Source organism: Maniola jurtina, chromosome 6 (genome assembly GCF_905333055.1).
Source record: "Maniola jurtina chromosome 6, ilManJurt1.1, whole genome shotgun sequence".
Classification (NCBI taxonomy): Eukaryota; Metazoa; Arthropoda; class Insecta; order Lepidoptera; family Nymphalidae; genus Maniola; species Maniola jurtina.
In genome coordinates this window covers 4,587,773-4,611,076 of record NC_060034.1, presented here as the reverse complement: position 1 = coordinate 4,611,076, position 23,304 = coordinate 4,587,773, and the positions used below count along the sequence as shown (strand labels likewise).

Here is a 23,304-nt window from a genome sequence, read left to right as displayed (position 1 = left end):
AAAAGCAACGACTGTAAATATAATACATATATTTAAGCTTAGTTAAATAGAAAATAAAGTAAAATAGAAAGTAAGAATATCCCACACTTTTAACAATCAGCTACCATCTCTGCATGAAATAATGTGATACCAAAGATATTATTATAAAACTCCAGATAAGCAAAATTTTTACAGTTGTATTTTAAATAGTGAAGACTAATTCGTACACTTGTATGCATAGCGTCACAGACTACAATAGATATACGGAGTGCGCCGAATTTACCCACTCTTTGACAGCTACGAGCGTTCTTCAAAAATGGCCCATTCCTAGGGTTGCATATTAGTACTCAGTAACATTTAAGAGAGATTATTTATTGTATCAACCCCTGATTTTAATAACAATAACACTTTTGACGCTGTTTCAATTATCGCGCCCTCTCGTTATCTCAGTAATTGTGTATTGATATTGCTTTTTCTTATCTCAGCGTATTATACTAAGATCTAAATTGCTTTTTTCCCGTGTAATATCGCTGCGGGATCGGTCCCGGATTACTCAAAGGCAACCTTAGCTTGGAGCGATTTTCCGGCTTGCTTCTTTAGGGCCGGCTGTAGCTACTACGGTATTTTTTTGTATTTTTTCATCTTAAAATATATTTCTATATTAGAAAACGCTGCATAATATAAAATTACTTTTATGTATAGTGTCCTACGAATTCATGAAGAGTAAAAAAGAAAAATATCAAGTGAAAAACATAGTGGTTGCAATTGCAACATACAATATTATGACGTGTAACTTATACTAGTCGACACTACCGCGTACTAAACCTGTTAATGTTCGAAGTAATTTTTATGCAAGAAAAGTTGTGTTAAAATAATATGCATGAAAATATTATAAACTAGCTGACGCCCGCGACTTCGTCCGCGTGGATTTAGGTTTTTCAAAATCCCGTGGGAACTCGTTGGTTTTTCGGGATAAAAAGTAGCCTATGTGCTAATCCAGGATATTATCTATCTCCATTCCGAATTTCAGCCAAATTCGTCCAGTAGTTTTTGCGTGAAGGAGTAACAAACATACACACACACACACACACTTTCGCCTTTATAATATTAGTGTGATAACAATCTATAGATACCTCAAAATAAAGTCTTTGTTTTTCTCCTCTCGCATTATAAATATAGAATTCACGTTTGAATATCAAATTTTTTGCTGAACAAGTTGAAGTTTCTTAACTTTATTATTTCTCGTAAAATTTACTACATGAAAACTTTATAACACAATATCTTGTAAGTTTGTTCACTAAGTTAAGATAAATTTTGTTTCTTTAAATAGGTTTGGTAAAACTCACACTCTTAAATAATTAAAATATTCCACGGCTTTCGTCAATTAGTGCTACAAACCTTATCAAGTACATAATATAAGCATTTATAAAACTCCAGATACTCCAAATTGTATTATAAAACTACAGAACTCTAAAGCTCATACAATTGTATTATTAAACTAGCTGTGCCCGCGACTTCGTTCGCGTGGAATAGCTCTCAGCGCGCTTTATATAGCCACGGACGTTAAGGCGCGAGGCGTGTAGTACCTACGTACTCCTGTACGTTAAAAATGTTCGCCGTGATTCTTTAAATTGACATAACTTTTTTATTTATGAACCGATTAACATGAAATAAACACTAAATGTTAAGTGAAGCTTACTACAATATATTAGTGAAAACCGTATCTAAATCGAATAAGCCGTTTCTGATATTAGCGTGCACAAACACACAGACAAACAGACAAACAGACAAAAAAAAATTTATTACAATTTCGGGTTCGGCATCGATATAATAACAACCCCTGCTACTTTTCTTTTTATATATTTCCATTGTACAGACACCAATTTTCTACAATTTTATTATATGTATAGATATAGTGAACACAAATTTGTACGCTTGTGTGTGTGTCACATAAGCGTACTTAACACACACTACATGGATAGGTATTGGCGCAGAATTTAAACTTTGACACTTTCGAGTGGCCTTCAAAAATGGCGGCCTGTTGGCTGTTACCAGGATTGGTCTTTCTATACACAACGCTAAAAGTTCTCTGTACGGAACCTTTATCAAAAGTCGTCGTATCATACCTAGGAACCTACGTACAGTAGTTTTTCTTTCATTACATTATCACGGCACTAAAACGCCAGTCTAAAAACTGAGAAAAAATCAAAAAAAAAAAAATCAGCCAAACCGTAATATTTATTTTTATTATATAAGCATATCATCAGAAATCGAAATCAGATCGAGGAAAATTCTCATCCAAGTGGAAAATAAATCAAAATGGCGTCGACAGCGCTCCTGTTACTTGAACGCGTTGTCATTCATCTTTTAAACAAATGAAGTGAAAAGCACCGAAATATACTATGTACGTGGGAAGATATTTAAGTAACTTCTATGTAAAAAGCTTTTCGCACATCTGTCAACACAACAGTAATTTTTCACATGCATTTTTCAATTCTTATTTTTTCTAAGTGGCAGTGCTAAAAACATACTTTATCTAAACATTTCCAAACCAGCTGATGTCCTCGACTTCGTCCGTGTGGATTTAGGTTCTCAAAATCCCGTGTAATTGTGAATAATAAACTTTTTAATTTTTTGTATTGGAGTCTCCAATATTGTACAATAACGACAGAAGTCATGTACGCTGAAAAAAATTGCACATAGAGCATATTTGATGATTTCTCACGAATATGCAATCAGAGAGTTTCTGGAAGTTAAAATGGTATACTATTCTATATTTACAGGGCCTGAATGCGCGTAAGTATAAAAAGATGCGTACATACCACACGACGCGTACTGATAGATGTGCGATCCGCACAATAGGTAACTTTGAGTTATTTCGCTTCGAAGCCATAATAAATGTAGACAGGCGGGCTCCCGAAATATATTTCACGGTTAGCTTATTCAACGCTGGCACTAATTTATTGCGTGTAGGTGTTAAGTAGGTATAGACAGTCACTGTTTGCCTATTTCTATACCATTCTTGTAGAATAGTTTTTCTAGTATGTGATACCTAGTTAAAACAGAATACAAAAGCTTTTTATTGAAATGAACTTTTACAAAGTTCTTTTGAATCTTTATGTGTAGATATCTACTAAAGAAAGATATGTTGTGGTAAATCTATTGTACCTACTTAGTTTCTAAATTAAAGTTAATTGGTAGATCTAAATCTAGTGATATCCTGGTCCGCAGGGAGCATTATGAAAATCTGTCAATCTACTTTAGATTCTTTAGAGATTGTGTATAGTAAAATTAGTCACATTGATCAACTTAATCGACTCATGCCTGTAGCTTTTTTGACTTAATTAATCTATTTTTTTTTTTCATATAAACGATAGCCTTCCAGTAAACAAATCATAATAAAAATACACAGAGAAGGTGTCCTTTTGGCCATTAAAAAACGTCAATTCCATAATGGACTGCTCTCTAATATTGTAATGCTATTCGAACGGAATCCTTTGATAAGGATCCCAATTTTCGCAAGCCTCTCGGGACAACGAAAAACTGACACATCATTACGTGACTCAAGTCTCAACCTTTGACACCTTCGCATTATATAATTTTCTATCAAAGACAAAAGGGGCGAATGAACAGAAAAATCTTTTGTCTTTTTTCCCTACTTTAATTTTAACCTTACCCATTTGTAACCTGTTTTACTCAACTTGATAATTTGTTTTGACGGGCTTAGTTGACTAGCTTTTACCCTCGTCTACACACGTTACATACGAAACGAAACGAAGGAAATTCGAAGGGCAGAAATCTTGAATTCTAGTAAAAAGTAGTTAAGTTCAACTATTTTTTTAAAAGAGCGGTAATAGCCTAGTGGTTAAGACGTCGGCTTTCTATTCGGGAAGTCGGGAGTTCGATCCCGGGCATGCACATCTAATAAAATAATTTTGAATAGAATAACTGAATGGTCCTGTATAAATTACTAGCTTATGCCCGCGATTTTATCCGCGTAGACTACACAAGAAACTCCTATATAATTTTACTCCCTTAAAAGTTAATTAGCAGATATCTACGTCAAAGTAGCTATCTGCATGCCAAACAGCCCGATCCATCCAGTAGTTAGAGCTTTGCGTTGATAGATCAGTCAGTCAGTCAGTCAGCTTTTGCTTTTATGTATTTAGATTATTATTTAGCAGTCAGTATGTAGTTTCTGCGTGCAGTTCGAAATCAAGTAAACAAAACAGTGTAAAGCCATACGCATGTGGTAAAGCTCCGAATTATTTCGATCGGATACACGATCAGTGTGTCATCTTTTTTCCGCTCTTGGCTCTCTACAAACCGATAGTAACTAAAGCCAGTTAATAAATATGCCTTTGTTTCGAACAAAAAACAGATGAAGCCTCACAAACACCGCGATACGATTTTTAAATTCCGTTATCGAATAAAATATTATATTTCAACGGGAAAAACCAAATGTTGCAATTTCGTAAAAATGGAGTTAAATTTATAAATTCCATAACATAGTTTCCTTCGAATTTCGTGCTTTAAATCAGTGGTTCTATAACGAGCATACGTGCAATTGATTGTAGCAGCATTTAAACTGAACAAAAGCATATGAAATCGCATCGATTCAGTAACTACAGTTGAAACCAGAGAGTCCACATTACTAGAGCGTACAATGTCACATGCCTTTTACCACACGAGTTTACCAGAGGTGCTTTTTGTAATATAAGGTCAAAAATATAATTATAATCAATCCTATCTGATCAATCTGTTCGTACCTGTGTTGTCCTGTGTGTGTATCTCTCGATAAGTTACTTGGCAAAGTTGTAATTTGTTAAAAATAATTGGCTAATAACAATGTTGGTAAGTTACTTATCGACAGATTATAGATAGATTCATCATCATCATCATCAACAGCCGATAGATGTCCACTGCTGGACATAGGTCTCTTGTAGGGACATTCACAGGCCACGCTCCACGACCACGGAGAGTGTACGAGTTCTGAGATTTTTTCAATTCCCAACGCCCTCGCATTAGGCGGGAGTGCGTTTTCTTAGGTTGAGGGCGCCTAATGTATCAGGTTTATTGCTCTATAAATATATACCTCTATGGTTGAAACACTAAAATACATTTATGTTATTTAACCACTTTTGTGTTCAGTCGGAGCACGGCCACAATTCGCGATAGCATTTGTTATCGCGTAGTCCTTGTTTACTAGTGCTTTAAATTATTGAAGCACTTCGCACTACAAAAACATTGTTTCACACGCTGGAATTCAAATAGGTACACTTTGCTTATGATCTTCTATGTAATATCACAGAATATACAAGTGGCATTAGTCTATTTTGTACCACTGAATTATTATGTAGCCACTTGGTACTGGGTTATTTCAGTAAAATAAATATCGTTGCATTGTATTTCAATTGTGTTTGAAATAAATTATTTAAATAATTTGTTTTACATTGTAGACAGAAGGTAAAAGTTCAAGTATATTGATTTGTAATGTCCTTTTAATATTGTATGAAGTTAAAAACACATTTTGTATTTTTTATTGACGACATTAGTCCTATAATGGGCTCGATATAAAAAGTTGACGACAAAATAAGTATATTTTAGTTGGTCTGTTTAAAAGAATATCAATGATTGACAGTGATATTTATAATTTCCATAAATAATGTGTGTGAGAAATATAACAAATTGGACACGAAATTAAATAAAAATAAAGAATTATTTATTATAAAATCTAGGTAAGTACATACTTTTAAAACTACCTTCAAATACTTACAAAAAAAAAAGTTACTGAATAATTTAGAACTAAAATCAATCCCGCTTTCTCAAATGGTGTCGGTATACCTACCTATATTGATTTCAATAAATCAATGTATTTCAATATAAGAACTTATTCTGTTAATTTCATCTGGGTAAAAATCCAAGACGGAAGTTCTGTGCTTGTTTCAAAGTCAGCTAAAAAGGAACAACGCTATTAGTGTTTAACAACTTCAATCTAACTTAGTTATTGTAGTTGAAACGTAAGTCTGTAACTCGATACCAATAGGTGAAACTGTTTGAAAATTGTATTGCGTTTTTCAATTTGCTTCGAAGACTTGATCCTTTTAAAAATGTATGTGAACAGAGTCGTATACTCTCGCAAGCGAATACCAATTTATCAAGAGCTCTGGGCGAGGGAAAGCAATTTAGAGAACCCAATAGTTCGACAGGAATTTATAGTAAAAGCACCAAACCCTCGGCTGAACAAACTGCGGGACCAGTTTATTTTTCATTTATTTGTAACTAACGGACACCGTCCATCGTCTATATGCCAATGGGTTTATGCACGTGCAGCATAAGCGCATTCCTTCAAAGCCTTACCTATAGTCGGGAGCCCGGGGTTCAATCCCGGGCACGCACCTTTAACTCTTCGGAACAAACTATGTGCGTTTTAAGCAATCAATTATCACGGTGAAAGAAACTCCGTGGGGAAACCTACATGCCTGAGAGTTCTCCATAATGTTCTCAAAGGTGAGTAAACTCTGCCAATGCGTAATAGGCTATGGCCAAACCCCGTGCTTAGTAGTGAGCCGGTGATGGTGATGATATCAGAATTCCAACCAGTGGTCACATTGAGTCGGAGCCCTTTATACCCTTCATAAATTACGACGCTACAAGTGAGCACACATCTTGAACAAACGTCATCATCACTTTCACCCGATAGACGTCCACTGCTGGACATAGGTCTCTTGTAGGGACTTCCCCACAGTTTTACACCCCTCTTGAATCCAACGGCCCTGCGACGGGGTCTCCCAACGCTGCCCTTTCCGGTGCGAGGTCGCCATTCTAGCCGCTTGGGAACCCAACGCCTATCGGTTTTTCGAACTATGTGCTTTGCCCATTGCCACGTCAGCTTCGTCACTCTCCTACAAATCTCATTTCAGATTTGATCAGAAACTCCAAGCGTAGCTCTCTCTTGAGCTCTCTCTTTCTCTCTAGAGAGCTTGAACATTAGTTAGGTATAATTATTTTCATAGTCACTGGTGTAAGGATATAAATAACATTCATGTCACAGCGAATCCATTACAATATTGTCGAACAAATCCTAGCAGTGTAGCGGTGATAAATCAAAATGGCGTCTCCGCCCATTTGGCGCTCATGTCGTTACTGCGGGGACACTGGTGACGTTAATCTGAGGAGAAATATGAAGTAAGAAGCTTACATGTTCGCTGTAAACAAAATCAAAGTTATATTACAAATTAGAATCCATGCCTACTTATTATTATATAAAAATGCGAAAGTGTCTATCTATCTGTCTAGATTTTCACAGTTGTTTAACCGATTTTAACATTTGGTAAGTATAGAGATATTTTTTGTACAGACTACTGTTTGGCTGCAATCAGACCTGCCAGCAAGTGATGATGCAACCTAAAATGCATCTTAGGGATGGGAATAGGCTACTTTTGGTTCTGTAAAATAAAATAGTCCCCATTAAAAGCCTTCATCTACGAGGACGAAATTGCGAGTATCATCTATTTGGTATAGAGATAGCTTGAATCCTGAGGGACATAGGCTACTTTTATCCTGGAATATCAAAGAGTTCCCACGAGGTTTATAAAAAACCTAAAATCACGCGGACATAGCCGTGGGCATCATTACTTGCTCGTAGTTTTTGAATAAATATATGAAAAGAAAGAGGGATAGAAAGAAAAAAACTTTTATTTTTGAAAGCTATTTACCTAATAAATTATAAGCAATAAATAATTTTATTTTGTAACCTATGAATGAAGTATAGGTACCTATTTATAAGTACACTTCGATGTTTCAATCTTCAAATTCTTTCTTCTGTGCTTGTTAACCACAATATAATATGTTTATTGTTTTACTATTCAAATACTAACAGTCACGGCTTCGCATCTGCCGCTAACTTCATTCATAAAATATGTAAACTGTTTGCTAAAATAGCAAAGTTTTGAGTGAAGTTTGTAAGAGGCGAAAACCGCGCATGTTATCATTTGAGAGATAGGTATGTACATGTAACATGACTAATATTCCTCTTCCCCGCCCAACGGTTGTGCTAAGAGTACTTATTACGACAACAGCCCTAGGGGTGATATGGGAACAGGAAATTTCGGATTTCAGGCCAACCCAAACCAAACATTGAACCAACATAATGAAACTTTACATTAAAGTTGATCTTATATGTTATCGGTGAGTAAGTGTTGAATGGAAATGACCCCTTTTGTTCATAGGTGCCGTACCCGAAAGGTACCTTATTGCTAAGCCTCCGCTGTCAGTCTGTCAGCGGGCTGTATTTCATGAACCGTAATAGGTGCAGAGTTGAAATTGTCACAGAGTGTGTATTTGCTGGTATAACAACAAATAAATAATAAAAAAAAATTAAAATGGTCACTACCAAACAAATTAAAAAATTGTGTTATATCTTGTACGATAATATGGAACCGCAAACGGGAATGCAATCGGTTTTAAGTAATAATTGCTACAATAGAAGCAAACAATTGGGGTAGCTTTAAAACAAGAGTTAATAGACGTCTTCTACGCAAACGCGTCCCATCTTAGGTCACATCATGACTTTCCATCAGGTGTGAATATGCACTACACTACACTACACTATAGTGAATTCACCCACTATAGAGTTTCTTCCACACTCTCGTCTTCAGATCCACACTCTCACTTGTACGCTTCCCAAAGGCTTTTTAATCGTTGTACGTGGAAACAACACGAAGGTGCCGCCCACGTTTTTCACTCATTCAGGCCTTTGCCTCGCATCGTTTGACGCCGACCAAAGTACCGAAACTCAGTGGAGCACAGGCGTGGCGAGGCCGAGGCCGAGGGCGCCGTCCACACTCTCGTTGCCTCGCGTCGGGGAGAGTGTGGATGTAGGGTGAGGAAAAACACTGACATTAATCCGACTGGAAATATGAAAGGCCGCCGGAGCTTACAAGCTTGTTGCAAACAACTAAAAGCATGTAGATTAAAACATGCAAATATTATTACTCTGTTAATTCATAACTAGCTTTTACCTTCAATCTAGTACATCTAATCTAATCTAGTTCAATTTAGTAGTACTCTTGGAGGGTTTTTTTTTATTATAATGGTTCAAAGTCAGCATCAAAGCTAGGTTAGCACTCGCCAGTACAAACGATTGTGGACGGGCGCATAACTAGCTTTGTTTCTGACAAGAAATCTTCGTCTTCGTGTGCGAGTCCGTCTCGGTGACTCTCTTGACTCATGACCGGTTTTTATCTGAAGATAAGGAACCCTAAAAATACCAAAAGTGTATAGAACTATATAAATAAAAGCTTCCTTCAGTGAAGTATCACCATTAATGACAAGGCTGTCAAACAAACCGTGACCGATGAAGCGGGAACAAGACAGAATTGCGCCCCGGCTCGTTCCGCTCTCATGTTAGTATGGCGGCGACAGCATGACATTAATCCGTTCGGAAATATGAGCGGACCATAAGAAGCTTGTCTCTGTGCTAGTAAATTCATGAATATTTTAATAGAAATATGAAAAATGTGTACAAAACCGAAGGTAGGTCATATTTGGTAAGTAAACTACGTAAGTAAGCTACGTAAGTACTTGGTAAGTAAGCTCTAAATATTATTGTTCTTTTAACTCTAAATCTCTTTAATTTCAATATGGATCAAATTAAGAGTGAATAGGCATCTTCACTTACCACCAGATAGGTTTAAAGAGTTTATTTCTCAGAAGAACAATGTTCACTTATATGAGAATAATTCTAAATATAAATATAGATAAAACATAATTTTTAAAGGTACGGTGACTTTATACAATAATAATATTTCAAAACATGCTATATCCTAAGTTAACAAACTATAATATATATCTATCTATCTATCTATTATGTCTGACAGTACTTTTTTAACTCGGCTTTAAATTTTGGAAAAGATTTTTCCTCCAATATGTGTTTTGGCAAGTCATTATATAGTAACGCTCCCTCAAACTGTACAGTTTTGGTACCATAATTAGTCCTAGCTTTAGTTAATTGTAGCTTGTGCTTGTTACGTGTACCACATTTATGAGATTTTGTTTTAAAAGTGATTTGTGTATGTACGGAGTCCAAAAGTATTTTTCTAACTAAAAGCTCTCTGCAATAAGCAAGCAGCATCCACCGAGGTACTTGGGTGTCTTTTCCGACATTTTGCACGACAAATCAAAAACTGTTAAGTATTAAAATAAATGAAAATCTGTTTTAGAATGTACAGGCAAAGCCCTTTCATATGATACCCCACTTGGTATAGTTGTCTTACTTTGAAAATTGAAAATACTATTTAATTATTTGTTCATGAACAAATTTGAATTATATTTTTTGTGATGTAACTACAAATTCACGGTTTCCGGATTTTTTCCTTTACTTGTGCTATAAGAACTACCTAGCTGCCTCATGATTCTAAGACAACGGCAAATACCATATAGGTTTTCTTGACAGACACGACAGACGAACAGACAGACTGACAGACAGACAGACGACAAAGTGATCCTATAAGGTTCCGTTTTATTTTCAGGTACGGAACCTTGAAAATCACCTTACAATATTTCCCACGCTCTCTCGTAATGGTATCAAAAATTCATTCGATAATGCATATGAAACGGCACATATCCAAACGTCAAGCAATGTCAATTTGGTTTTGAACAGCGAGACGTGAAATATAGCAGAAAGGCCAATAAAATATCTCTGATACTCCCCAGCGACGTTCCGACTCTACTCGTATCAAGATATTGTACAGAATTTCTAGTTGGACCAACCGACATCGTAGTTGTATCATTTCTTACACTGGTATACTGTAATATAGAAGCCTAGCTCCTGCCTGCGACTTTGCGTGGATTTAGATTTTTAAAAATCCCTTGAGAACTCTTTGATTATTTGGGTCAAAAGTAACCTATTTCACTCTCAAGGTCTTTAACTACATCCTATGATTCATGCAAAAAATCACATCAATCTGTTGCTCTGTTGCGGCGTGATTGAAGGACAAACCAAAAAACAAAGACACCTTCGCATGGATTTTGTTAATATGGGTAAAACATCATCATACATTAGGTACGAAGTAAAATGAAATTAAACTGTCAAATGAGGCATACCTAACATAAAGGCGACGATAAAATCTCTCCAATCAGACTCAGTGTTTTCAAATTAACGTAAAGCAAGATTTCTAAATAATTTTTAAAGACTTTAAAGTGTACCTCATAAGAAGAACAAAAATTGTAAATTTTATGATGATGTCAAATAACGTCGTTTTTCCATCGTCTACCGCGCGTATGAATATTTCGCGTGGTGTCGTCATACATAACAATAGCAAAGCATAGGCATAGGCAGTAAAACAAAGAGATCAGTCATTAACAATTAAACAGGCAATGTTCCAACAAACAACAATTACATAAAACGTACAAAGCAAATATAGTTTTAATGCAAGCCAAAAGCTACCAGACCGTGACATGGCGAACAATAATGTACTTCCTACTGAACACTGTACTCTACTCTCGCCGGCAGATGTATAAGCCTCTACACACGGCACCGACTTTGTCCTCCAACTTATGGTCCAGCCAAGTTAGTAAAAACTAAAAGAAACTAAAGTTGGGGGCGTAGGTAATGAAAAACTGGCATCTATACCTAGTTGCATTGTTGCTTATATCTACACCAATAATTACCATAAAAAAATCATCCAGGCAAGTACAGGTTTTATTAACTATTGATATTGTCAAAACCACCCCTTTTAAATGTGTAGTCATATTATTGCTTTTCTTTCTATAATTTAACAAAGTTACTTTACAAATAACTTTTCTTTAATTTTCTTTTGTTCTAAAAATATGAATAAATGAGTGGAATCGCTTACGCTATGACTAACGGAATGGCATATCAACGTCACGTGTCAAATTATGGCTTTCTCTTCCTATGTTGGAAGCGCAGAAATTGGTAGGTATCAGAAGTTGGTACCGTCTGTAGAGGCTTTACGAGTATAGTATTGCCAAAGCAATATGTTGAAATGTATTTTCAAGTGAACATAAACATCGGTTAACTGCTTTTCGATGATAATAACTCACAGAACGAACCCGAATAGCCGTTTTCTTGAAAAGCTGAAATAATATTAGATTTTCTACCTAGATCTACTACAAAACGTTCCTCCCCGTGTTGACAATGTACAAACTTTCAGCTTTTATAAAATTACGCAGGTCTGGCCCTACTGGACTCTTAATCCATAAGTAAAAGTCCATTTCGGCTTATGTTTTCATTTGTCACATGACAATTTCAATACGCTTCGTGATTAGTACATTAGAAAGCTTTGACTCCAAAAAAACTTCTAACTTATTCATTTTAGAACAACTGAAAAGTATTTAAATAAAATCGGTTCATTCGTTTAGGCGCTACGATGCCACAGATAGATACACAGATACACAGATACACACGTCACACTTATAACACCCCTCTTTTTGGGTCGGGGGTTAAAAATAGAAGTGTTTCACTCCACATTGTAAGCATTTTAAATGAATAGATATACAACAAAATTATAGTACATACCGTATCCTGATGAAAAAGTATTTCTCATTTATCTTTTTATCTTTTCTACGAGAATTCTCTCACTGAAAGCTAACGCAAACGTAAGCTTTATTAGGTGGATACTTTATTTTAATTTTAATACGTCTAGCCAACATAAAAATGAAGATGACTTTTTAGGAGCGTAAAATTTTATCCCTCGAACGTATTTTATACTTACCTACGTATTTTTAGACCATAGAATGACCTCATACAAACCATGGTGTTTGATAAATAATGGTACTTTTGATAAAAAGCACAGATTTCTATTTTGTTTTATAGTTTTCCCAAAAAAGATAACATTTATGTGTTGAGTGTTAAAAACCGTTTTGACTACATGTATGTATATTTTTGTTAATCTCCTAAGCTACTGCTAATTATTACATTTAGTACACATTAGCTGTTACAGTTATCTGTTTCGCTAAAAATACATCCTGTATTTATGCGGCGAATTCTTTTAATATATTATAATTAATTTATTATTATAATTAATTAATTTTAATAAATGATTGATGTAGTATTCCATACTAATATTATAAATGCGAGAGTGTGTCTGTCTGTCTGCTAGATTTTCACGGCCCAACAGTTTAACCGATTTTGATGAAATTGGGTACAGAGTTAGCTTACATCCCGGGAACGGACATAGGTTACTTTTTATCCCGGAAAATCAAAGAGTTCTTAAATACGGGATTCCGTACTGTTTAACCGACTTATATGAAAGGCACACAGGCAGCTTGCGTCTCAGAAATTGAGATGGGTAAATGTTTATCGCGGGGAACGCTGGATTAAAAAATCTAAATCTACGCAGACAAAGTCGCAGGCATCGTCTAGTTTCAGATGTTGAAAGATGATGATGACGATGTCAAAATTAAAAGATGTGAAATTCAAAATGTATTCAATAGCAGTAGGTATATGAAAAATGCAAAAAGGAAATATTATAGAAAGTTACATACTCTATATATTGGTCCACTACAAAGAATTACTGCTGCATTTAGCCCGTTTCACTTATGAGGCAAAGCAAAGGCTTTATTTTCGGAATTGCCTTTTGCTCTTTAAATATACAAGGCATGCTCTTGCCGTTTTGGCTTGGACACATATTTTAAGACACTTTATTAAATATTATATTGTAAAATGTTGCTGAATTTCGTTTGCTTTTTGCTATACGGGCAAATTTTTAAATTTTGCGCGAATTTGTTGAAAATCCCGTAAGAACCCATTGCGTTTCCGGTATAAAAAGAAGTCGAGTCGGGGATCTATCCCGGCCTAACGCACCTCTAAATTTTCGGAGTTATGTGCGTCCTAAGCAATTAAATGGAAAACATCGTGAGAAAAACTGCATACCTGAGAGTTCTCCATAATGTTATCTAAGGTGGGTGAAGTCTGCCAATCCGCAGTCGGCGCCAGCTTGGTAAACTATGGCCGAAACCCTTCTCACTAGCCAGCAATGGTTTGATGACTTGTTGGTGATGATACTAACGACTATAAGCTGTTTACATTCACTTTGTTCATGTGGATTTTTAGGCTAACGTAGCTTATGTTAACCTTAGTTAGACAATTTTTCCTTTATATGTAAGTATATTAATATATAAATTTAGATATATAGCACAACTAGCTGATGCCCGCGACTTCGTTCGCGTGGATGTAGGTTTTTAAAAATCCCATGGGAACTCTTTGATTTTCCGGGATAAAAAGTAGCCTATGTGCTAATCTAAATTTCAACCCAATCCGTCGAGTAGTTTTTGCGTGAAGGAGTAACAAACATACACACACACACATACACACAAACTTTCGCCTTTATAATATTATTGTGAAGTGTGATTATTATCTTCGAATGAAGACACCGCTTACAAAATAAGAATTCTGTAGTAGACCTAGTGGCAACAATACATATACAATTCCCCAAAAGCTTTACAAATGATATACAATTCCTGCCGGCTAACAAAGGGTGTTAGGCTGCAATAAGGACGTTTAGTGTCTTATACAAACATGGCCGCGTCTTACTACTGTTCCACTTCCAAAGCAGGCTGAGTTCTAGTAAAGGCCTAGATAGACAAACTGCGTTGGCGACGTGTTCGACACGGCTCTTAGAAGACACACTGCGGAACGTGTCATGTAGCCCAGTTAAATAATTATACTGTCTAATGTGGGCTGGCCCTGGGTAGCTTGATAGGTAAGCAGTGTCTTATTTCAAACATTTCCCTCTATTGTATAAATTGTAAAAGTATATTACATACTTGTATTACCGATCCGTGTAATATAGTTATAACCGGCAAACTGATCAACCAATCGCGTGCTTCCCCTCGTAGAAATCCCCTCGCGCTCCCTTCGGTCCGTCAAAAAGACCTGAAAATCGACTATGCGCATTTTCTTGCTTTGTTACCTAAGTTATTAAATTTAAGATCTATGACTTTTTAAAAATAAATAGAATTTTTTTTTGTTTGCCGGTCACCGTGCATGCGTTTATAATGACAGCATAACGTCTCGCTTTGTTTCTACTCAGGTCTTAAGTGTTCTATCGCAGGTCGGCTTCGAGTTAGTTCGATTGCGCGCAGTAATTGCTTGTATGTTCAAGGTAAATGTTTGTGCGACTCCAGGCATTGTATTCACTCTACAGATCATGCGAGCCTTGTTAGCGTTAAGTGAACGTATAAATACACCCTCCGTATGCTTCATTAGACAAACCATATTAGCAAGAGTCTTCTGTTCTTCTTCAGTTTAACAATATGTCGCCCGTATTTGAATCTGCTTAATATAATTTTTATATTCCTACCTTTTTAGGGTTCCGTATTTTCAAAAAAGGAACCCTTATAGGATCACTGCGTTGTCTCTCAAGGGTCAAGATCCATCAAAGGATTCAAAACTTATAGGGTAGGTACTTCCCGTTGACCTAGAATCATGTTTGGCAGGTACGTAGCAATGTTTTATAGTACAAGTAAAGGGAAAAGTCCGAAGACCATGAATTTGTGAACACATCAGAAAAAATAAGTTAGGTATTTCTTGTACGATGGTTAGGTAGTAGACGTACCCTAGTGTGCCAGTGCGACTCGCGCTCGACCGGGGGTTTTGGCAATAAATCAAAAACTAGGTACTTTTTGGGGTCGGTTGTTTTTTAACAAAAGAACGACAACCAGAAGTAATCTAAGTATATTATGTAAAATCGTAACGTTACGGATAAAGCAGTATAAATAATCCAACAATGCAGGCAATAGATATCAGTCAGTCACTTTATACCACAGCTTTATACTAAGTATCTCTCAAAAAGATAGCACACACGTTAGTACCTATTCGATCTAAGCCATGCATGAACAATTATTGAATAGTTGAGAAGTATTATTTATTAGCACTACCATATTTCCCCTTCACAAAAGGTCATCGGTTACGACTGCCACCTCCCACCTGACATGGAATTTCATATAAAGAAGCACAATAACCCTCGCCTGCTAATTTTCGACACCTATAAGTCATGTTTATGGCACGGCGACATTTTTGCGCGTAAAGTTCCCCCATAAAACTGATTTATTTTGGACTTTGCATAGCTTTATACGGGATTGTGAACCGCTCTATATTTCATATCCAAATAGATGTTCTTTATCTTTACACGCATAGTTCTAGTTTTATTGTTATTGCTCCGTCTACGACTAAAATTGTGGACTATATAAAATTAAGGCTTCAATAACTCGCAAAAATCGAAGCTAAATTAAAATAAACACGAGTATACGAGTATATTTGATTGCAGTTAATTAAATTGTAACTTACTATAATAGCCTGTTATGTTCTGAATGTCTTGGATACTGGATACATACGACTGACAAAGCTTGATTATTTGAAACAAATATTTTAGAGGCATTTACTTTTACTTTTTATACAGTATACCTTCAAAGACGCCAAAAATGGAACTAGATTGGGCATACAATGCCGTTAATTATTATCCAACCATTTACTTAGGCAACCGTTGGTTCTGAACCCGCAAGGCAAAAGAAAGCATAGACGGTCAAAACAAACTTGAAGACATATAATACTATTTTAGAGAAGTTAAAAAAGATGGGGTTTCTTGGGGTGAGTTAGGCGTCCGATAGATCGGCTTGAGTAAGAGTACTGCCTTCTGCCCTGAAGGGACATTTCAATTCAGCACATACGAGTACGCATACAATATACAAGTGTTTTTATCACGGGAAAAAGATAATGAAGTTTTGCTTTATATAACTTATGGTGTTTTATTTGATTAGCTTTTCATACGACTAGCCATCTGTAATGGTCCCGTTTTGTTTGTTACAGGAGCAATCACACAAATCGTACCGTCCGCTGACGGTGCTGACGTTCCGATGGAACTACGCGGTGCATGGCCTACAACCAGCGGGCTACCACCTCGTCAACTTGCTGCTGCACGCTCTGGTCTCACTACTCTACTACAGGTAACCTTTCCAATTATAAAAGCCAGCCTTTTACTTTGCCCTAAAAACGCCAGCGCGTGACCTACCCAGGATGCGCCTATGCGCACCGCGCGGCATTTTAAGCCGTGTTTTGTTTCTATGTAAGTACACCAATAATAATCAACCGTAATAGATTATACCTATTTATATATTTATGTTTATATTTATTTACTAGGACACCAGAAAAAATTCTTAAATCCTATACACACACATTATTAAGATATATAACTTATTAATTAGGTGTCACAACTTATGCCAAAAGAAATAATCAAAAAATTATTAAACAATAAAAAGTTTACAGTGTACAAAATTTATACCTTAAAATAAAATAAAAATACTAATTACTTAGTCATTACCAAATGGTGAATCCTTACAGACGCATTTAGATATTCACATGATAATTTTTATACTTAGGTATACATAATTCAAAATATCCTGTACGTACTTGTAAAATCGTGAATACAGATTGCAAACATCGATGTATTTCATAATAATTTTGAATCGCAATTTGAATATTATTCACATCGAGTTCGGTTTGGTCAATCATATATTCATACTGAGTACGGACAGTTGATTTACTTTATTATATTTGATTTACTTTATTATATGATTTACTTTATTATTAATTTATTTATATTTCGCACTTTTATGAATATACATATTTATAAAATATTCCATTATGCAAAATCCACTGTACCTACCAAATCAAATCATATATATTATCAAACTAGCTGACGCCCGCGACTTCGTCCGCGTGGATTTACGTTTTTAAAAATCTGCCCCTAGTAACTTTACGCAACCTTTCGACAGATTGCTGATAGATTGATTAATTTTATTGATTTCGGTCTAGCGACCGGCTAGCGCCAGTCTATGAAAAACCGACTTCGAAAACCGACATTTAAAGGACTACACTAATCAGCCCTTCGCTCTCTTTAAAAGCGTTGGTTTCTAAAATTGCTAAAAGAATTTTATTCAAGTTATTGCCAATAAAATAAGATCTTCTCCGAAAAAAATGACTCACCTGTATGGGATAGGATTGATATTAAGGTCGCCTGAACAAAGGCAGGGTGTTTTCCAGTCTCGTCGTCTTGATAAGTGAGCTCGGAATATCTATCTACATTTTCATCCACTTAAATCATTATCATTTAAATCCACTTTAAGCCGTTTAGATCTAGATTGTCTGTATTACGAAACAATTAAGCTTTTGTCTATCTTCAACGAAAACTCGACACCTACATTTAAACCTATATCCTACCGAAATGGCTTACATTAGCGTAATGTTACTTTCAAACCTAAAACATTTACGGAGACAATGAAGCTGATTCTACAAAATTCCCTTTAGAAATGCTGTCTTATTTTTGTAACTGAACTTTTTTTTCGAAATAACACTGTTTTGTAACATTATTATACCAGTCAGTTAATTAGTTCCTTCTTTTATAACCCCGGTATAGCACGGGTGACGATGATCATCATACCGGTAGCTTATATTTTCGTAATTTTTTTATAAATACAACCTTAGATAATTCCTCTTTCTATTGGAAAAGCCGTATGAAAATCCGTAAAGTAGTTTCTGAGGTTAGCCCGAACAAACATGAACTCATTGCGGTGGGGTACTTTAATTTATGAAATAAAAGTACTTAATGCTATATAGTAAGTATAGATAGATTTCAGAAATGTGTTGCGAAAAAGAAAACTACGAACGTCATCAAAATATAATAATAGACAAATTGTACCAACCACCTTCCGATGATTATTAAATTATATTCTCTTTATTGTACGAAAAACCGCCTGAATATAACCATTATTATGATATAACGAGTAAAAGTACAAAGGCGAACTCATCCGATAAAGGATCTCTTTAAACCAACCTTTGATATTCTGGAACGACCAATAATCTTTAGATATGATGAAATAAATTTATTTAAAGGAATACACAAAAGAAAAATATTTTATAAGTAACTATAACGTAATCCAACAATACTAAAGGGTACTAGCCGATTACAATAGTCGATGTGCAACGCATTCAGTCTCTTTTCGTTTGCCATGATGAGTCATGCTCATTGCCCGCATCCATCCATCCATCCATCCATCCATCCATCCATCCATCCATCCATCCATCCATCATCAGTCTATACGCGTCCACAGCTGGACAGAGACCATTTAAGGCCGTCGGTTTAGCGGGCTGGAGATCGTCCCACACTGCTCTTACCTTTCAACAGTCTCCACTCTAGAGCGCGTCTACCACAACGGCCGTCGATTCTTCAACAGATATGATTCTCAGGCATATATTCTATCCCTCAAAGGGACACTGAATATAGCTTGTTCTAAAGCCCGTTGAGCAATTTTATTTTCCTGTGGAGATATCCTTATATGCTATGGATCAGGTTTCGCAGTGGTTTGTTTCACTAATCGCTATCCCATCTGCGAACAGCACCGGCTTGATATGTTTTGCCTGAGTCGTTGACCTACGCAAAATAAGTCTTTAATAAACTAAACCAATAAAGTTCGTTCACTCTGAAAAAAAACAGAAGCTCTAATTAGACGTGAAATTCAGTAAAAGACAAGATCAACTTATGTAAGACGTCTAAATATCTACAAGGAATCTTTTTTTCGGCTTTTGATTGTCTCGTTAGTTGAAACTCGGACGGTTGCCCTTAGTCTCTTTGATAAATTAGGCTTTGTATTGCAAACAATTGAATACTGCTTACTGCTGGTCTATGCTGCTATATCTTTTTCTCTACTCTAAAGATCCTTTTAGATCTGCCGACACTACACCACAGGGGCAAAAATACCTATTCAAAATTTATAATCCCAGCAGACTGACTCGTTGTATGTTACTCTTTTTCCAGAGACTAACGTTTTTAACCCCCGACCCAAAAAGAAGAAGAAGAGTTTGACGTGTGTATCTGTGTATCTGTCTGTGGCATCGTAGCTCCTAAACTAATGAACCGATTTTTATTTAGTTTTTTTTTTGTTTGAAAGGTGGCTTGATCGAGAGTGTTCTTAGCTATAATCTAAGTTCAGCTGTTTGAAAGTTTTTCTAGTTACTGTAACCTTCACGTCTTGTCGGTGGTATTATAAATTTTTAATTTACACTTGTAGATCTGCCGATACTACTGGTGTAGTACAGGCGCAAAAATATATATTCAAAATTTATAATCCAAGAAGACTATAAGACTCGTTGTATGTTACTCTTTTTCACAGAGACTAACGTTTTTAATAATGTTTTTAACTACTTCGAAAATTGTGGAACCAGCAGGATTTGAACCTGTGTTCGAGGTTCGCGCCCAACGCTCTGACCGCTAAGCCACGATTGACAGTGATAGCCGTACGATGGCGGCGCGGTCGAGATTAATTAATATTAAAGTACAATCACAGCTGCGTCATTACCCCTTAATTGTTAATTGGATCGGGGAACTTTTAATTGTTAGAAGTCAATAATCCAGCCGTTTGGGCCGCGGTTCAAGTCGCCTGTTCAATTATTCAGCGCATTCTCCGTTTAAGCGCCTGCTTCGCTATGTGTACCGTCTGCGTCCAGTACACAGCCTCATTTTCATCGACCCACCTATTATCCGTATTTAGCTTCGTTAGGTACGACTTATTCTACTCAGATTTGTAGGGAAAGCATTATTGTTTTATAAAAACAGAAAGCGCTCTCATTACTTTTGCCATCATTAGCGAATGATCGTGAAATTATACAAATTGTTATAAATAGATCAATAGAAATAGTTCTCTTATTTTAAACACTAGATGGATACGGACTTTATCACATTTTATTTATGTCAATTTCCATGACCATTGCTTTTTGCATACATTTCTGTAAGTATAACATGTCTAAACACCACGTAATAACAAGGTAAGAAGCTATCGCGACTGTATAATTTCACAAGAATGTAATGTAATAGCAGATAGTAGAATAAGTGATATCTAGATAAATTAACGCTTTTTCGCGGCTTTTTAATTGGTAAAGTTCAAAAATCAGGGGGTAATTGTATTTGGGATGCCAATTTAAACCATTATGCATATGCATGCTCTGTTATCTTCTTAAATACTCCGAATTTTCATAAAATTATTGAACTGAATGTTCTGAAACTTTGTTTTAAACAATGTGTCGCAATTCTATGTCAGTATATAATTATCACTTACCTTTGTATATAAATGAGATTATTATAGCTATTAGCTACAAAGCTTTGAGACTCCCTCTCTAGTTAGCACTAATTATAATCCCTGTCCACAGCAGGTATTGATAACCAATTTGGCAGTTTAATCCACTCAACTATAATAATTATTATGGTATTATGCAATCATTATCTAACAGAATCACAGTTCCCTAGACATTACGTCCATAATTATCTAACTACCACAGTTTAACTTTGATACATATTATTATCCTTATGTGTTAACTGTTAATTACTATATTTGGTAGGTGCATACCTATAGCATTATTTGTGCATAGCAGGTTCATTATCCGCTTTGGCTGCTTAATATCATTGACGACTTTAATCATGCAATAAATATTGTGATTTCAATTTTGCTTCATAATACTTATTTTTGAAATAACTAGATATAATAGAGATATTTTTGAAATAATGTCTAAGTGAATAATTAAATCTAAACTCTTGAGCAAAGAATATACTCATAGTTACTTAAGGTTAATCTAAGGAACTTCGCGACGATTAGCGAAAAACGAGTTTGACTAAAAACTAGAAACTAGCTCTCGTCGCTGTAGCAAACTAGTTGCTAGAGAGTTTTCGCCGGTAGTGTGCACAGTCATCAAAAAATTCAAACGTTGGCCCTTAAAATAATTTAGATATTTTAATATAACTGTTTATAATTGATTATTTCTCAGGTACTCAACTGAAAGGTATATGCACGTAATACAATTAATTATTCTGCGCTCGGCAGTACAAAGGGTAGCAAAACATTTACCAAAGGAATTAAATTAAATATATGGCTTGAGGAAATTTTACCTCAGCAGAAAAATAAGATGAAATCAGTTCCGAGCAAACCGAGCTTGCCTCCGCACTCTCCAATTACACGGGCGTGCAATAAGAAAAACATTTTATGTAGGTACCGACTAGCCGGCCGACCCACCTGAACTAATTTCTAACTTAAATATTAAGGGAACAATTCCTTTATGTGACTTTACGAGCTTTAGTTTTTTTTTTTGATTTTTTGCATTCCATGCTTAACTTCAAAAACTAGATAATGTTCGCAACTTCGTCTGCGTGGATTTAGATTTATTAAAAACCCTCTTTGATTTTCCGAGCTAATAGTAACAGGTAGACAAACGGACAGACATTATGAATTTAAAGGTAATTGCCGCCAAAAAGAGGAGGAAAATCATTTATTAATCTTAATTGGATTAAAATTGTTATAGTTAACAAATAAGACATCAAAGGAGCAGAATCCTCCTTTTATTAATTAAATAAGATAAGTCAATTCATTCAATCTCAAAGAGGCCTATACCTATAGATTGTACCTAAAGCAATATTGGAGTGGAGTGTACTCGAAATTTAGTAGAGGTGCTTTTTTCACTCTTGTTAATGAGGAACTGATATCGAGTTTCTACGGAAACGGCACTCCTTGTTACCTCCTCCCAAATTAATGTTGTAATATTAGACTTTTTAAACAGGGAGATACAAATTGCCAAATTGTACGATCTCTCCGACGCAGAGATGCGAATACTCTCCTCACAATCTATGGCTAGTATCCACTATCAATATTTGCAAAAGTCAAATTGTCCAATGGAAAAACTTGCAGAAATTGACTTGCTGCAAGTGACGTACGTGAATGACTTGTCACTTTGCTTGTTACAACTGAATTCTGTAACTTTTTGCTACTTTATTTGCTTTATTTGCTTCCAAAGGGAGACAACGGGATTCTATTACTAAGACTCCGCTGTCCGTCCGTTCGTCCGTCCGTCCGTTCGACTGTCTGTCAGAGGGCTGTATCTCGTGAACAGTAATAGTTAAAGGTTGGCTTTCACGGAATGTGAACTATCGTACTTAAGATTGTAAGTGCGAAATTTCGCTTTACGTGAAACAAACAGTTGTTTACTACGTTCAATGAAGTAGATGGTTTTTCGTCTCACACACGGAGCGATGCGAGTGTTGTCGCTCGCATTTTCACAGGCTGCTTTAATTAGAGTAGCAAGTGCTACAAATGCGAGGCGTTTCACATGATTTTTCACTGCTATCTGTGAAATGGGCCATCTCTTGTATAAGGTTTACATACTCAACCTTTTGCATCATTAGTGTAACGTGTTAAAATTTAAGCCCTTACATTATTTGCAGCCGGTATATTTTCCCCAACAGCTTCGAATTTGTAACGTAATTA

General features: G+C 35.8%; 1 protein-coding gene across 1 annotated transcript in view; it reads left to right on the top strand.

Annotated features, from left to right (window-relative positions):
• The window catches only part of LOC123866189 (protein O-mannosyl-transferase Tmtc3), a 236,318-nt gene that overhangs the window by 168,731 nt on the left and 44,283 nt on the right, over window positions 1-23,304 (top strand). The window contains exon 2 of the mRNA XM_045907590.1: window positions 16,811-16,947. Within this exon, the coding sequence (XP_045763546.1) occupies window positions 16,811-16,947 (137 nt within the window). The remainder of the gene's footprint in view (window positions 1-16,810; window positions 16,948-23,304) is intronic.